This window comes from Macrotis lagotis, chromosome 2, assembly GCF_037893015.1.
Source record: "Macrotis lagotis isolate mMagLag1 chromosome 2, bilby.v1.9.chrom.fasta, whole genome shotgun sequence".
Taxonomy (NCBI): domain Eukaryota; kingdom Metazoa; phylum Chordata; class Mammalia; order Peramelemorphia; family Peramelidae; genus Macrotis; species Macrotis lagotis.
Window position 1 is genome coordinate 154,501,925 of NC_133659.1, and position 17,796 is coordinate 154,519,720.

General features: G+C 36.5%; 1 protein-coding gene across 1 annotated transcript in view; it reads left to right on the forward strand.

Annotated features, from left to right (window-relative positions):
* URB2 (URB2 ribosome biogenesis homolog) overlaps positions 1–17,796 on the forward strand; it is a 58,952-nt gene that overhangs the window by 8,339 nt on the left and 32,817 nt on the right. The window contains exons 4-6 of the mRNA XM_074223033.1: positions 123–3,447; positions 10,143–10,297; positions 15,610–15,720. Coding sequence (XP_074079134.1) covers positions 123–3,447; positions 10,143–10,297; positions 15,610–15,720 — 3,591 coding nt within the window. The remainder of the gene's footprint in view (positions 1–122; positions 3,448–10,142; positions 10,298–15,609; positions 15,721–17,796) is intronic.

The window sequence follows — 17,796 nt, forward strand, 5'->3', positions numbered from 1 at the left end:
AAATGAGTTAGGTAGTTGTCAGGATGGCTTTATGTTATCCTCATGTTGTACTTTTGTGCCATTAGGGAAGTGCCAATGGGATATTGTTTTATTGTTATCATTATTGTTATTTTCCTCTTCAGATTATAAATGAAAGAATAGCTGAGTTCTCTGCTTCTGTTGCTCAAAGATATGTGTGTGCTGTGTTGAGCTGCTGCCAAGGTATTCTCTCTACACCTGGTCTTGCTGTCGTTTACACAGCCAAGCATGAGCTGATGCTGGAATTATTAAATGAATTGTGCTGGCTGGCATGTCGACATCCAGAAGGAACCTTTATATGCCAGTTGTTTGAAGTCCTTCACTTGGCCTTTAGTCAGTATCTTCTGATCCAGCGTCAGCAAGTCAATCCAAACCGTGTGTTTGGGGAAGTGCTTGGGCACTTATTCCAGCCGTGCCTTGTCTTAAGGCACTTGCTTTCTGTTGGTACCTGGGCACAATGTGACCAAGGCCGTGTGCGGCAATACCTGAGTAGGGAAGTTCGGAATCAGATTGAATTGGTCATTCGAGGTGGAATCTTTCAGCCAGAATTGTTGTCCTCTTACAAAGAAGAGCTCCTATTGAAAGAGCAACCAAAGGACAAGAAGAAGGAGGCTATTAAAAATATCCTGACCCCAACCAACACCGTGATCAGCAAACTGGTTGAAGTGGGCTCCTGTGAACCATCTCTCCATGTAACTGTTGTGGCTAACTCAGTGTCTTTACTATATAAACTCTTTCTGGATTCTTACTCTAAGGAAGAAAATCAACTCATTTGTTTCCATTTACTTCCTAAACTTTTTGACTGCCTGAGGATTTCATGCCTGCCTGATGAACAGGTAGAGGCCCTTTCTCAGTCAGACTGGACTACTGAACTCTTGGTTGTAGAACAACTCCTGAACTTGGTGGCTAGCAATAATGTCTACAATGTGGCTACTGACCGGATCCGGCACCAGGAAATTCAGTTCCAGTTTTACCGCCGACTTGCCGAGCTTCTGATAAAACATTCACAGGCCTCTGTGCCAGCATGGTTCCGATGTCTCAAGACTTTGATCTCCTTGAACCATCTGATTGTGGAGCCAGATCTAGATGACCTAGTGGCTTCAGCCTGGATCGATGCAGAAGTAACTGAACCTCGAACCAAGAAATCTCAGGAAACCCTTATCAATGCACTGTTCCAGACTTATGCCAAACTCCGACAGGTACCTCGGTTGTTTGAAGAAGTTCTGGGTGTGATTTGTCGACCAGCTGCTGAGCATCTGAGGCAGCCCATGTTGACTCTGAACCTGACAATAGTGCTTCGGGATTGTCTCATGGAGTTACCTCCAAGTCAGATCCTGGATACTTGGTCCCTTTTGCTCGAGAAGTGCCACACGTTAGTGCTGCCTTATGTGAAGGATGATTCTGACATGGCCCTTAAGTTGCTGTCCTTGAGTTTACTGCTGCATGGGATCTTGTTCAACATGAGATGTCTGGATGCTGGCACTCCACTCTCTGTTGTTAAGTGCACTCAGCAGGTGATGGAGAAGATGCTTCGAGAGGTCATTCAACCTCTGCTTGACCTTCTAAAGAATTACCAGTCCCAGACTTCAAAGCTTGATTTGTGGCTGGAGAAGGCCAGAGATTCTGTTCTCCTGCTGTCCTATACATGGGCAGAAATCGACACTATGCTTAGTTTGAACTGCAGGCAATATGTCCCCATGGTGGGGGCTGGCACAGACATTTCCTTGGAGAGCTTGAACCTCTTTTCCTTCCTTGAAGGTATCAATGTGAAGCAGTGGGAAAAGGTGCAAGAACTTACCAATCCATTTGCCTTCACTAGCAGATATTGCCTAGAACTGCTGTATGTGCAGAAAATGAAAAGGACTTTAATGAGAGTGAGCTTCCAGTCTGACAGAGACCTCCAAACTTTAAGGGATGATGCTGCCTTCATTCTCCATTCTGGCAAAAAAAACATGAAACGAGGGGAGATAACTATGTGGAATCACCAAATAGGGACACTGGATGCTTCTTCTTACCCAGTTGCACACTGGCATTTGATTGTGTCAAATCTTACAATTCTTATTTCCTATCTCTCTTCAGATGATGTGACCTATATAGCCAATGTACTGCTCAGGACTTTGCCTACTTCTAAAACCCAGGAAGGCTTAGTAGAGGAAGAATCATCTCTCACAATTGGACAGCTATCCCAAGCTTTGTTTTACAGTCCCCTTTTTCCAGAAATGCAATCCCTCCATGCTGCTTTCTTAAGCTGTGTAATTGAGAGAAGCACTAGGATTCTGTTTTCTGGTGACCATAATGACAAGAAACTCCTAAATCAACAGTTACCCTGGCTTTTTGAAAAGGATCACAGACTTATAATGCAGTGGGAAAAGAAATCTGAAAAAGATGGACATGAACCTTTGGAATCAAAGGAAAAAGTTGCTCAGAACTTACTGATATTAGCAAAAACAGACTTTCCCATCATTTTGAAGGGAGACCAACTAGAAAGAATCATGGATATATTGGAATTTTTTTCTGTTCTAAAACTGGACTCTCTCTTGCCATCACATCATGTACATTGTTTTCTTCTGTTGCTGTCCATGGCAACCAGCACCAAAGCTGATAGCTCTTGCTTCTCTATAGGGAATCTCAAATATCTGATGACTTGTTATCAGCTTCTTAATTATTTACAAAAGGGCAAAAATGCCCGTTTCATGTTTAAAATCATGTATGCTAGTGATATATTTGAGGTCATATTGACTTCATTGTTTAATTTGAACAAGAGATTTCTCATTGATGTGGACACACCTTCCTGGTTGGAGTTCCTCCATGTAGTAGGGACTTTCTTAGGACATTTTTTTGAAGTGACCATTCAGTTGAAGCTGAGTCTTGTCCTCAATTTTGAGAAAATCTTAGCATTTCTCTCAAATTGCCCAGTATACAAGGAAACAACCTCAGACCAGCCATTGGAAAACCTAGATTCCTTAAGCGGACAGCTTCTTTTGGTTTCTTTAACTAAATTGTGCCAAATTTTGAATTGTTATGTGGAGCAGAAGTTTTCCAGTAGGCTGTCTGATTTGTTGCAGCAAGCCATCCTCCATACCGGAGTATTCATCCGGCATTGCTCAGAGAACAAAAACTGGCTCCTTCCTTCAGTTTTCATTTCATCTGTTACTACCCTTCTTGAAGTTGAACTGGGCCATCATAAGTCCAGGGCCAGTGATGCAACATGTTCAGAAACCAAAGACAGCATGCTGCTTTCCCATACTGCTTTGTATAGAGAAGTTTATTCTCAGATATTGACAGAATTGCCAAGTCTGGCAGCAAATGACCAGTCCTTCAAGTTAGCCTTGCAGTTCTTGATACTGTTCTCTTCGACTCGGGAGTTGCATCCTAGCAAGGATACAGTTTTTGTTCCCATATTTCATTCCATAAAAAGAGTACTTGCTGGTATGTTGCTTTTTTTTCCTTCAGCTAATTTTGTATTATATACCTTGAAGTATAGTGAACAGATGTTTCTGGGCCTTTTGTTTAATATTTAACTAAGTACAATTTTGAAGTCTACTGCTTTCTTTTCTTTCTTAATGTCCAGCTACCCATCCACCCAATTCCACTTGTTCCATTTCACTAGTGATGGCTCTTTTTTTTCCACACTCTTCCGAGAAAAGACAAGTATGTTTTAGATGTTTCTTAATACTGGCATACTCTGTATAAGGTTGCTCTGAATGATGACCTTTCTATAGAGAGATACCACTCACTGTGTGGTATAGAGAACTTTTGATTTAAGATTGGGAGACCATGGTTCCATTCAAGAGTCTGACACTTAGCTATGTGACCTGAGCCAGGTTTAATCTCTCTTAAGTTTCCTTGTCTGGAAAAGTGATCTGTTATTGCTTGCATTATCTACTTTGCTTCCTTCTTGTGAAACAAACATTTTTTTAAACCTATAAGTTATATAAATGTAAACTCTTACTACTGGTAACAAAAGCTAACCATAGCCATGAAACTCTATTGTAATAATATTTGACCAATCACCTATTTTTAAGTGTTATTCCTGGGGAACAACCTTCCCCTAGTCTCAGGATAATACTTTTAAATCCATAAAATAAAGTACATAGGATTCCAAAGGAAACTAATTTTTAAAATGCAGTTATGAAAATATTTTTTTAAAAGTTAATGAATCCCAGGTTAATAATCCTTGAATTAGAAGTATTAAGTAGAACTTCATAAAGCATTCTGGCCATGATGTTCTGTAGTGATTTATTAGGTTTTCTTAAAGCTAATAATTGTTGATAGGAAGTAATTTATCTACAAATAAGGAAAAACTGTAATTTGTATTTAGTTATTTATGCCATCACTTAGAGGTAGAGGGTAGGGCAGATAAGATCATTAAATCTAATGTAGCTCTTACAGTAAAGGTATAGCTTTCTTTCTCCCAGGTGACAAATTCCTAGCCTGTGAGCCCATATCTTTTCTGATTTATCTATTGATGGTACAAAACTTTGCTTCAAATTCAAGGCAGGACTATATGAACAAGTAAATGTTACAGTCTTGAAAATGAAGCCACCTGGACTGTCTGGGCCCAAAGCCAGAGTTTGAGTATTGTGGCCTGAATAGCACTAGTATTATCCCAGGCTTCAAAAGCCTCTCTGTAGTTCCAGTTCAGTTGTAAGTTAATTTAAAATGCTTTGATATCTCTTTACTGTGTGCTTTTATATCACTTACCCTAGGAAAGACATTCATCTTCTAATAGAGCTAAAATTTGGTCATTTGTTAAGGTGTGTGATAGGGATCTGAAATGGATTGCCTGTCAGAATAGTATCTGAAGTACTGCTTCCTCTGCCCTTTGTTAAATGCAGAACCTTATCCTTGCCATTTTTTTAGCCTTAACCTCATAGTTCCCTGGACTCAGTAGTACTCAAAACTCTTGATTGGTTGCTGAAAAAGCTAATGTGATCTCAAGCTCCATTAGAATGTTCAGATCAAGGGAGATTATTGTTCTAGTAAATTGTCTGCCATTTAAATCACATGTGGAATTTTCATTTAGTTCTGGGCACTCTGTTTAAGTGAGACATTGACAAACTGGAATCTGTGTTCAGAGGAGTGTGGTCAGGAACGTGGTAGTCTTGGAAACCATGTCAGAAGGAGATGCTTAGCATGGAGTAGAACTGAAATATGATCATTGTCTGCAGAGATTTGGAGAGTCATTATCTGAAAAAGAGTGTTAGTCTTGTGTGTCTCCAGAGAATTGGGTCCTAGGAACATAGTCCTTGAGCTGGAAGGGACCATAGATGCCAGCAAAAATAGCTAATCCAACACCCTTATTTTACAGATTTTTAAGGAAACTGAGGCACAGATACATGAAGTGTCTTGTCTGTGGCCCCCCAGGGAGTATTAGAGGTGAGATGTAAACTCAAGCACCATGTTGCCTCAGATGGTAATCTAACAGGAAGTTGATTTTAGTTTCATATAAGGAAGAACTCCTTTAAAAAATATTTAAGAGATTTAAAAATAGAGTGGATTGACTTGTGAGAATACTTCTCTATTGGAAGTATACAATTCATTGGTTATCTGTAAGGAACATTCCAGAATGGATTTATTTGTAGTTGGTTTTATTATCCTTTCAGTTTCCTTTCAACAGGAAGTTTCTAGGATTATTTTTGCATTTTGATACTATCAACTTCACTTTTAATGTCTTAAGAAGAAAGATAATAGCTATTCCTTAAGAGGTGATTCATATCTTCAGATCATACTTAAGTATAAAAAAAGTCATACCATGAGTTTTCAGATAATTAAAAATAGTCCATCTTTCCTTTTTCTTTTTTCCTTTTTTTTTTTTAAACAGAGGAAATCTTTGGATGTTTGGTCTGGGTGTGTGTATGTGTGTGTATATGCCACAACAAGAGCACTTTGTTAGTGTATGATTTCAGGAGCAGTTGGAGTATCTGGAAGTGGTTTAGAATGATTGGTTTGTATTTATAAGTATCAGTAGTGTAGATATGTTTTCAGGCTGTGAAAATGTGAAGGGTGATTTGTCTTTTGAATGTTCTGCAAAGTTGGTCCAAGTAGACTGAAAAAAATGAACCAGTAGGATTCTTTTTTTAAAAAAAAATAAAATCAACTGGATTGTATCCTCATTGTAGACCAAGTATCACTTCTTTCTTCTGGTTCTAGTTAACTGGACCAGTTGTATAATCTTGAGCACAGCTCTTAACCATCTACACCTCCATTTTCTCATCTGTAAAATGAAGGGAAGGAAGGAATGGGCAAAATAATCTTGAAAGTCCTGCCCAATGAGTAGTCTGATCTGTTTCTTTCCAATGCCCATATACAGGATGACAGGAGAATGCAGTAAGACAAGCAGTTTTGATTTCCCTGCCCTGTTTCCAATAGTCAGTATGTTTCTGATCTAACCCCAGAAATCCAGGAGAAAACAGTGAATTTGAACCAAAGTTGGTTTCTTCTTAGGCTTCTTTAGACTGGCTTTATCAGTTCTATAAACCAAAGGTCTAGTAGGCCTTAGTCTGAAACCTCTCCTCAACCCTTTAGATCAGACAAAGCATAGATTTTTTTTGTGGTAAGTTGTTTCAGTTGTGTCTGACGCTTTGTGACCCCACTTGGGGTTTTCTTGGCTTAAAAATACCTTCTCAAGATCATTTTATAGATAAGGAAACTGAGGCAAATAGGGTGAAGTGACTTGCCTAGGTTCACACAGCTAGTAAGTATCTGAGGCTGGATTTGAATTCAGATTTTCCGGACTACAGGTCCACTGTTCTGTCTACTGCTCCTTCTCAAGATCCTAAAAGCATTACAAAAGTAATTTATTTTTCCACAGCAATCCAAGGAGGTAGGTGCTATTATTATCCCCACTTAACAGATAAAGAAGTTGAGGCAGAGGTTAAGTGATTTGCCCATGGTCAAAACTAGCTATATTTGAACTCAGATTTTTTTCTCTTCAGATTTGTCTTCTCTTCTCTTCTCTTCTCTTCTCTCTTCTCTTCTCTTCTCTTCTCTCTTCTCTTCTCTTCTCTTCTCTTCTCTTCTCTTCTCTTCTCTTCTCTTCTCTTCTCTTCTCTTCTCTTCTCTTCTCTTCTCTTCTCTTCTCTTCTCTTTTTTTTAAGGTTTTTGCAAGGCAAATGAGGTTAAATAGCTTGCCCAAGGCCACATAGCTAGGTAATTATTAAGTGTCTGAGGCTGGATTTGAACTCAGGTACTCCTGACTCCAGGGCTCTATTCACTGCACCACCTAGTTCCCCCCCCCCCTTTTTTGAGTTTTACAATTTTTCCCCCCATTCGTGCTTCCCTCCCCTATATAACTTTTTTTTCCCCTAATTTGACGGTAATAGTCTTTGGTCTTTGTTCAAAGTCCATAATTCTTTTCCTGGATGCAGATGATATTTTCCATTGCAGATAGCCCAAAATTGTCCCTGGTGTTGCCCTTCAGGGATGACCAAGTCTATCAAGGTTGATCATCACCCCCATGTTGCTGTTAAGCTGTACAGTGTTTATCTGGTTTTGCTCATCTTGCTCAGCATCAGTTTATGCAAATCCTTCCAGGCTTCCTTGAATTCCCATCCCTCCTGGTTTCTAATAGAACAGTAGTGTTCCATGACATACATACACCACAGTTTGTTAAACCATTCCCTGATTGGAGGACGTTTACTTAATTTCCAATTCTTTGCTACCACAAACAGGGCTGCTCTGAATATTTTGGTACAAGTGATGTTTTCACCCTCTTTCATAATGGCCAGTCTGAGAGGTGCTTTAATCTCAGAGATGCTTTAATTTGCATTTCTCTAATAAGTAATGATTTGGAGCAGTTTTTCATATGACTATGGATCGCTTTGATTTCCTCAGCTGTAAATTGCCCTTGCATATCCTTTGACCATTTGTCAATTGGGGAATGGCTTTTTTTTTTGAAAATGTGGCTCAGTTCTCTGTATATTTTAGAAATGAGTCCTTTGTCAGAAATGCTAGTTGCAAAAATTGTTTCCCAATTCCCTGCATTTCTTTTGATCTTAGTGACTCTTAATTTTGTCTGTGAAAAAGCTTTTTAATTTAATGTAATCGAAATCATCTAGTTTATTTTTGATGATGTTCTCCATCTCTTCCTTAGTCATAAACTGTTCCCCTTTCCATTGATCTGACAAGTAAACTACTTCTTGATCTTCTAGTTTGCTTATAATATTGTTTTTTTATGTTTAAATCTTTTATCCATTTTGATCTTATCTTGGTATAGGGTGTGAAGTGTTGGTCTAATCCAAGTTTCTTCCATACTAACTTCCAATTTTCCCAACAGTTTTTATCAAAGAGAGAGTTTTTATCCTAATAGCTGGACTCTTTGGGTTTATCAAACAGCAGATTACTATAATCATTTCCTACTATTGCACCTAATTTATTCCACTGATCCATGACTCTATTTCTTAGCCAGTACCAGACAGTTTTGAGGACTGATGCTTTATAGTATAGTTTTAGATCTGGTAAGGCTAAGCTGCCTTCTTTTGCACTTTTTTTTTATTGAATCCCTGGAAAATCTTGACTTTTTATTTCTCCATATAAATTAACTTATAACTTTTTCTAACTCATTAAAGTAGTTTTTTGGAGTTTTGATTGGTAGAGCACTAAACAAGTAGTTTAGTTTTGGTAGAATTGTCATTTTTATTATATTAGCTTGACCTATCCATGAACAGTTGATGTTTGCACAGGTATTTAAATCTGATTTTATTTGCGTGAGAAGAGTTTTGTAATTGTTTTCAAAGAGTTTTTGAGTCTGCCTTGCCAGATAGACTCCCAGGTATTTTATTTTGTCTGAGGTTACTTTGAATGTAATTTCTCTTTCTAGCTCTTTCTGCTGTATCTTTCTATGAACTCAGATTTTTTTTTTTTACTCCAGACCCAGCACTCTAGTCACTAGACCATCTAGTACCTTTGTTTTGTGAGATTTTCCCCCTTCCCCTTTTCTCTCCTCACTTCTGAAGGAGTCAGAAATTGAATGGTTTTTGGGAATATCCCTATCTATACATCAGGAGTTCTGTCACTGTCTGGTCACATGGTCTTAGGCAAGTGATTCAGTTTTCTGTCAAATGAGGGTGATGAAGTGTGAGTTTCTTAAGATCATTCTAGTTTTAAAATTGAGGTTTTTAATATGTCCAGAGCCAGGCCTTTCAAGATGGAGCTGTCTGTAACCTATCAGACTTATAGATAGGATCTTCAAAATTATTTTTCCCATTCCCTTCTTTCCTCCATTTTACAGATGACAAAATTGAGGTGTAGATAGTTAAATACTGTGCTCAAGGTTATACAACTAATTCAGTCACATAGAACCAGAACACAGAAGTGAAACTTGATCTACAATGAGGATACAATTTAGTAGACTTTTTTTGGGGGGGGGATTTGCAAGGCAATGAGGTTAAGTAACTTGGTCAAAGTCACACAGCTAGGTAATTATTAAATGTCTGAGGCTAGATTTGAACTCATGTCCTCCTGACTCCAGGGCTGGTGCTCTATCCACTATGCCACCTAGCTGCCCCCTTTATTTTTTTTTTAAATAAAGAATTGTACTGGTTCTTTTTTTTTTAAATGTCTACATGAGGGGTGGCTAGGTGGCATAGTGGATAAAGCACCGGCCTTGGAGTCAGGAGTACCTGGGTTCAAATCCGGTTTCAGACACTTAATAATTACCTTGCTGTGTGGCCTTGGGCAAGCCACTTAACCCCATTTGCCTTGCAAAAACCAAAAAAAAAAAGTCTACGTGAACCAACTTTGCAGAAATGATTTTAGGGGTCCTCGAAGGGTCACCTCCAGCCTGTAATTCAGCTATTAGAGATTAGGATAAAGTGAAAAATATCCCACAGAGAGGAAACATTTAAATTCACATAGTTATGAGGGGTTAATGGGGGAGGAAGGTGAGAACAATAGAGGTCTACATCTCTGAATGGGCAGGGTGGATGGTATAAAAAGAAGATCCCTTGGAATCACTTGACTACTTCATAAATTTGTTTAGGTTTTTTCCTGAACATATTAATAGAGGAAAAAAGCATTTTTCCTCTTCAGAATTAAAAAAACCCCCCAAATTCTGATAAACTTTAAAGTTATGATAGTTTTTCTTCTGACAAGTGATGGATTTTTCTTTCTCTGTTCTGCAGATCCTGGAATACAGGTCAATGAGGATATAGAACCTCTTATGGTGGCATTGTTCAACCATTTACTAGTTGAAGTTACCACTGAAGAATTCCAGATGATAATGCAGCATATACTCCATGGCCTAGAGATCAGTAACATTTGGAAACCAGATATAAATGTGAGTGATTCTTTTTTCTGTTTCTAAGGTGTTTGACTTTGACACATGTGGGTTGCATTAGCCTGATCATTATCCTGATCATTATCCTTTACCTCTCAATGCTTCAAATAACTTGAGACTAAGTTTTAGAGCAAGTATAGATCTTCACTGGTTGAAGAAATTCCTTTTTGAGAGCTCATAGGTCTGATTAAAAGTAATGATGAAATTCATTTGTTTTATCTTTTGTGATCGCTATCTTTTTTTTGATTATTAATTCTTTGCAGCAACTTAACTGAACTGTACATATTTCTTTCTGATTTTCCTAACAGTTCTTAGAGTCCTCCCAATAGTTTATTTTCTTAGATTCAACAAAACTAGGTCACTATGTTTTATTACTTTTGAATCCTGCTTTCTTGTACTGGTTTTCAATATTTTTTTTTTGACCAATATCACTTTGCTTTAACATCACTTACATTTCCCTTAGTATTTCTCTCTCCCAGCTACCCCGAGAATCATTCCTTATAGTGAAAGAGTTTTTAAACTACAAACAAACATCAGATAGCTCTCTCTCTCTCTCTCTCTCTCTCTCTCTCTCTATATATATATATATATATATATATATATATACATATATAGTTTTTTCCATATCCATTGTTCTCTACTTATGCAAAAAAATTGTGGATGTTCTTATATCTTTTTTTTTTGTTTTAGGTTTTTGCAAGGCAAATGGGGGTTAAGTAGCTTGACCAAGGCCACACAGCTATGTAAATTATTAAGTGTCTGAGGCTAGATTTGAACTCAGATACTCCTGACTCCAGGACTGGTGCTCTGTCCACTGCGCCACCTAGCCACCCCCTCTTTTATCTTTTTGGAGGGGCTAGTATTCAGTTTTGATTATTTTTTGTTATACCTTTCATTCACATTGTTGAAGTCATTGTATAGGTTGGTTTCCTTGTTCCACTTACTTCATTCTGCATCAATTTATATGTCTTTCCATGCTTCTTTGTAATAATTGTGTTCATTGTTTTTTATAACACAGAAATATTCCATCGAATTCATTTGCCATGATTTGTTTAGCCATTCTTCGACTGACAGATCTACTTTGTTTCCAGTTCTTTGTTTCCACAAAAAGTGTTGCTGTAAATATTTTGATGTATATATTACCTCCTTGGGGCATACCCATTAGTACACTCTTTGGGTCAAAGGGTAGAAATTCACTCACTTTGCATAATTCCAAATTTCTTTCCAATATGATTGTGTTAATTCATAACTCTACCAAAAATACATTAGTCCTGCCTATCTTTCCACAGATGTTCCAACCTATACTATTCTCATCTTTTATCATTCTTTCCAATTTACTGTGTGTGATATGGAACCTCAGTGTTGTTTTGGCTTGCATTTTCTCTTATTATTCTTATTATCTCTTATTATATCGACTTTAGAACATTCATGTGGTTGTTGATAGTTTGCAGTTCTTTTGAGACCTGTTTAATTCTATCCTTTGACTATTTGTCTATTGAGAAGAAGCATTTGGATATTACACTCTTAATCAGATATTAGATATAAAGAATTTGTTTCCCATTATGACATCTTCACTTAGTTGTTTTATTTTTTCCAGGCAGAAAGCTTTTTTATTGATATTTTTTATTTTTCTAATTAAATGATATAAAAAAATTTTCAGTATTCAGCAATTTGCATATTTAGAAGTTACACATTTTTCTTCCACCTTCCATTCCCCTCCCTCCTCTCAGCAGCAGACTACTGAACATTGTACATGTACATTTATGTTTAGCATGTTTACATATTCGTCATTTTGTTTTTGAGGAATTATGACTAAGGGAAAAGAAAGAAAATCATGGGATAGGAAAGAAAAACATAAAGAGAATAGTATACATAAATACAGTGTTATTCAAATTTTTTTTTGTTTTAAATTTTTTTCATCTAGATGTGGATGGTGTTATCTATAACAGGTTTTCCAGAATTGTCCTAGAACTCTGAACTACTGAGAAGAGCTGTATCCCTCATATTTGATCAACTTATAGTGTTGTTTTTAATGTGTGCAATGTTCTCTTGGTTCTTTTCCCTTTGCTCAGCATCAGCATTAGCATCAGTGTAATTCTATGCTTTTCTAGAGTTTGACTGTTCATGTTTTCTTATGGAACAATACTACTCCACAACATTCATATACTATAACTTATTCGGCCATTCTCCATTTGATGAACATCTCCTTAATTTCCATTTCCTTGGCCCTTACAAAAAGAGCTGCTATAAATAATTTGTTTTTTTTCCCCCTTTGGCAAGGCAAATGGGGCTAAGTGACTTGTCCAAGGTCACACAGCTAAGTAATTACTAAGTGTTTGAGGTGAGATTTGAACTCAGGTCCTCCTGACTCTAGGGCCCGTGTTCCATCCATCACACCACCTTGCTACCCCTAACCATTCTTTAATTATTTGCACTGGTTGGAGTGGAGGGTTAGGTCAAATGGATAAAACAGTTCAAAAAGTTATTGAGGGGGCAGCTAGGTGGCACAGTGGATAGAGCACCAGCCCTGGAGTTAGGAGTACCTAAGTTCAAATCTGGCCTCAGACACTTAATAATTACCTAGCTGTGTGGCCTTGGGCAAGCCACTTAACCCATTGCCTTGCAAAAATCTAAAAAAAACCCCACAAAACTAGTTACTGAGAGGAATGCTTTAAAAAAGCAGAATTGGCCAGATGGAAAAGGAGATAAGAAAGCTCTCTGAGGAAAACAAATCCTTCAGATGTAGAATAGAGCTAAAGGAAGCTGTTGACTTTGTGAGAAATCAATACACAATAGTTCAACACCAAAAGAATGAAAAATTAGAAGAAAATGTGAAATGTCTCGTTGAAAAAACAACTGATCTGGAAAATGGATTCAGAAAAGATAATTTAAAAATTATTAGGATACCTGAAAGTCATGATCAGGAAAAGAGCCTTGATCTCATTTCTAAAGAATTTCTACAGGAAAATTGCCCCAATATTCTAGAAGCAGAGGGTAAAATGGAAATTGAGAAAATCCACCGATCTCCCCTGGAAAGAGATCCCCCCCCCAAAAAAAAACCCTCCAGGAATATTATAGCCAAGTTGCAGAGCTCCTAAGTCAAAGAGAAAATATTTCACGCAGCCAGCAGGACACAATTCAAATATCATGGAGCTGCAGTCAGGATCACACAGAACTTAGCAGCAGCTACATCAAGGGCTCTAAGAGCTTGGAATGCAACCGAGAATCAACTGTCTAGCAAATCTGAATGTCCTCTTCCAGGGGAAAAAGATGAACTTCCAATGAAACAGCGGAATTTCAGATCTTCCTGTTGAAACAACCAGAGCTGAACAGAAAGTTTGATCTTCAAGTACAGGACTCAGGTGAAGCATAGAGAGGGTGGATGAGAAGGGTAAATTATGACAGACTAAATGATGATGATGATGAACTGCATGTATTCCTGCATGGAAAAATGATACTGATAATACTCATATGACCCTTCTCATTTAATAGAGCAGGTAGAAGGAGCTTTTCTAGATGAAGCACAGGAGAGAGAGCTGAATTTGAAGATATAATTTATTGTAAAAATGGAGTCAATGGCTAAAAGGGAAATTGTACTGAGAGTAAGAGAAAGGAGAGGTGGAATGGGCTAACATAGTTCATGTAAAAGATAATTTTTTTTGCAATGAGCTTTTGCAGTGGTTTGGAAGGGGGGATGGCGAGGGGCAATAAGGGAACCTTCACTCCCATTAGAAATCACTCAGAGTAAACACTATACACACTCAATAGGATATAGTCATCTAGAGAACAAAGGAGAGAATGGGAACAGGGAAGTGGGGGGATGTGGGTGATAGAGGAGAGGGTAGATCATAGGAGAGGATAGTCAGATATAACACATTTTCTTTTTTACTTTTTGCAAGGTGTTGGGATTGGGTGGCCTGTCTGGGACCAGGAGACCAGGTGGTTTGCTGCATCTCTGGGGTGGGATGTGGACTTGGGGCCTCTTGACCCCAGGGCTGGTGCTCTGTCTGCTCCACCACTCAGCTGCCCTACAGTACATCTTAGAAGAGGGACAAAGTGAAAGGAAAGAGGAAATATAATAGATGGTAGTGGGGATGAATGGATAGAGGGAATTACAATCAGCAACAGCAACTGTGGAAAAATATGGAAGTAACTTCTGTGATGGACTTGTGATAAAGAATGTGATCCACCCAAGATCGAGCTGATGGTATCAGAACACAGACTGAAACACATTTTTTTCTCTATCTTTTGGTTTTATTCCTCATGAGGTTTAATATTTTTGTGGGGGAGGGAGTATTATGTTTACTCTTAACCAAGAATAGTAACATGTAAATAAAAAAAATAAAGGAAAAAATATTATTACCTTTAATATTCAGGACAAATAACCATTTAAAATTTATTGTGGAATATGGTTGGTCTGACCCTAATTTCCACCAGACTACTTTCGGGTTTTCTTAGTAATTCTTTTCAAGTAGGGAATCCTTTTCTATATTACATATATACATACATACATACATACATAAATATTTTAAGTTTTTCAAATGCAGTTATAATGAATTGTTATTTCTTTTTTCCTTATTTAGTTTATTCCATTGAACTACTTTTTCTCTTTTTTAACTATTACCAAATGGTTTGAGTGTTATTTTATTATATAACCTAAAATCTGATTAACTATTTCCCCCTTACCTTTTTTTTTATATTCTAGATCTTTTGTCTCCCCCAAATAAATTTTATTGTTAGACCTAGCTCTGCAAAGTATTCCTTTGCTAGTTTAATTGGTATAACATAAATTTATGGTATTGATGGTATTGTCATTTTTAGTATATTGGAATGGTCAAAGCATGAAAACTGAATGCCTTCTCTTAAGTTACTTATCCTTTATTTTTCAAAGTCTTTTAAGGTTACTGTATTTTGTATTGTAGATAGTAATCACTAATGCTAACTTACATGAGGGTATTGATGGTTGACAGATTTTGTGAGAAAATTGATTCTTCTTTACATTGTCCTATAATCTTTATTATTCCCTCTATTTCCTGGGATCCTTCACCAATATATGTAAGCTCAAAGGGATATTTATGCAATATTTTTGTTATAATAACACCTTTTAAAGTCTTGATTATACTGTTTGGTTATGTCTTGGCCCCTACCAACTTAATAATATTAAGAACAACTCATTCACAATACATAGAAATTTGTGTTATTCACTTCCCTTGACATCAGTATTATATTGGAGTTCTTTTAAAAAGACATTCTAGTAATGTTTCTTCTTTAAATAGATTCATTTCCTTCTTTTTGATGTTTTTTTGCCTCAGGATATGTTGTCAGCTATTAAATTGATCAAGTTGTTACTCAAATGCCCTTCAAATGGAGAGAAAATAAGATCTTTCTGGGTGGTTTGCCCTCAAATAATCTCAGCTTTAACTGTAAGTATCTTGTTGTTTGAGACAATTGTTTAGTAGTCCTTAAGCCAGGGATTCTTAACCTGGGAGTCATTTGTTTAGTATGTTTATTTTTTTTTAATATTTTGATATCTGTATTTTTATATTATTGTTTTCCTTGTAATCTTAGGTATTTTATTTTATATAGTTAAAAACATTGTTCTAAAGAAGGACATTGAAGAGGTTAAGAACTCCTCCCTTAAATAATACTTTCCTTTTTTGTAATTATCTTCTTCTATGAGTTAAAACAGAGAAAATATGTAACCTATTTCTTTTTTCTTTTTTTAGTATTTTATTAATTTATTTTTTTAGCTACATGCAAAGTTAGTTTTCAACAATCATTTTTTGCAGAATTTTGAGTTTCACATTCTTCTCTCTTCATCCCTGCCCTTCCCTCTCCCCTTGGCAGAAAGCGAACTAATATAGGTTATACATGTATAACCATGCTAAGCATAGATCCATATTAATCATGTTGTGAAAGAAGAATCAAATCAAAACAGAAAAAACCATTAGAGAGAAAAAGTAATAATATATAAGATAACTTAAAAATTGAAGATAGTAAACTTTGGTCAGCATTTAAACTCTATAGTTCCTTCTTTGGATATGGATGAAAGCCTATATCTTTTGTATAATATTTATTCCTCGAGACTGTGATATGAAGGTGATCACTTTTAAGAGTATTTACTAACTTAATTACCTAAAGTACATGCAGTGTTCTGACAGTGTAAAGTGTTGTTCAATTATGTGTTGAATTGAATCCATAGCATTAGTAGGTAAAGAAGGCAGGGGGAAGAAAGCTTTAGTATTTATTAGGCAACATGAAATGACCTGAAAGATAAGCAGCATGGTATCATGGACTTGTCTTGGAGTTAGAAAGATCTCTGATAGATATTACATATGAAACTGTGCCTTTAGTTATTTTACTTCCTAGTTTCCCAGGCAACTTTCTAAAACTTTAAGTTGTATTTGAATTGCTGGTCTGCCATTGGTAGAAGAGCATTTCTATATTGTGACTTGCTTAACATTTATGAAATCACAGTTCTGTCCATGAAAAGAAAGTGTCCAGGGTTGTGAATTCAGAATAGCAAAAAATGAACATAGTATGTCTTTCTGCTGATGTTGCCAACTCAGCATAACTAAGCAAGGATTTGGTGAACTCTTACTGTAGAATATTTTGCTGAAATTGATAGTAGTTGAATTAGTAATATTTACTGTGTATAAGAAAGTAGATTTTTTTAAATGGACTTTTATGCTTCAGATCAGAAGTTATTCTTAAATTCTTACGAAAATTGTCATAGTTTGACATCCTTGAGTACACTTAGGCAGTCTGAAGAGATCCATAATGCATCACAACTTATTTTATGCTAAAATTACTGTGGTTTAGTTTGGGGATAAGTAATATTCCTGTTTTCTAAAGATCCTGAAATTAATAAAAATTGTACCTTCATTGGTCCCCACTTAAATTTTTTAATATACAAGAGAGCAGAGTACCCTAATCATGAAAAAAAGTACATTATTAAGTCTTTCTTCATTTATGGTGGGAGGAGATTTTAAAAAGGGGACTAAGAAACTTAATATATTTTCTTAGATTGTCCTAGTCTCTTTATGTTGAATTTCCATTAGAATATGAATTACTGGTGCAATCTTTAAATTTAATCTGTCTCTGGAAGCCTTGGCATTGATGCCAAGAATGGCATTGATGAATTTCACAGTAAAATTTATAGTATAATTTTTTAGTCCTGATTATTTCTGAAAGTTATTCCTAAAATTATATTATAAAAACAGATATTGGAACTTCCATTTCAACCATAAGAATTGGTCTACTTGGGGCAGCTAGGTAGTGCAATGGATAGCACCATCCCTGGAATCAGGAGGGTCTGATTTCAGATCCAGCCTCAAACACTTAATACTTACTTAACTGTGTGACCTTAGGTCTTGCAAAATCTCAGTGCCTTGTAGAAATCAAAAATTAAAAAGAATTAATCTGCTTAGTATTGGGTTGGATTCTAATTAATTTTCATTCTAATTAAACCATGATTGGTCAGGCAATAGTTGATTCTT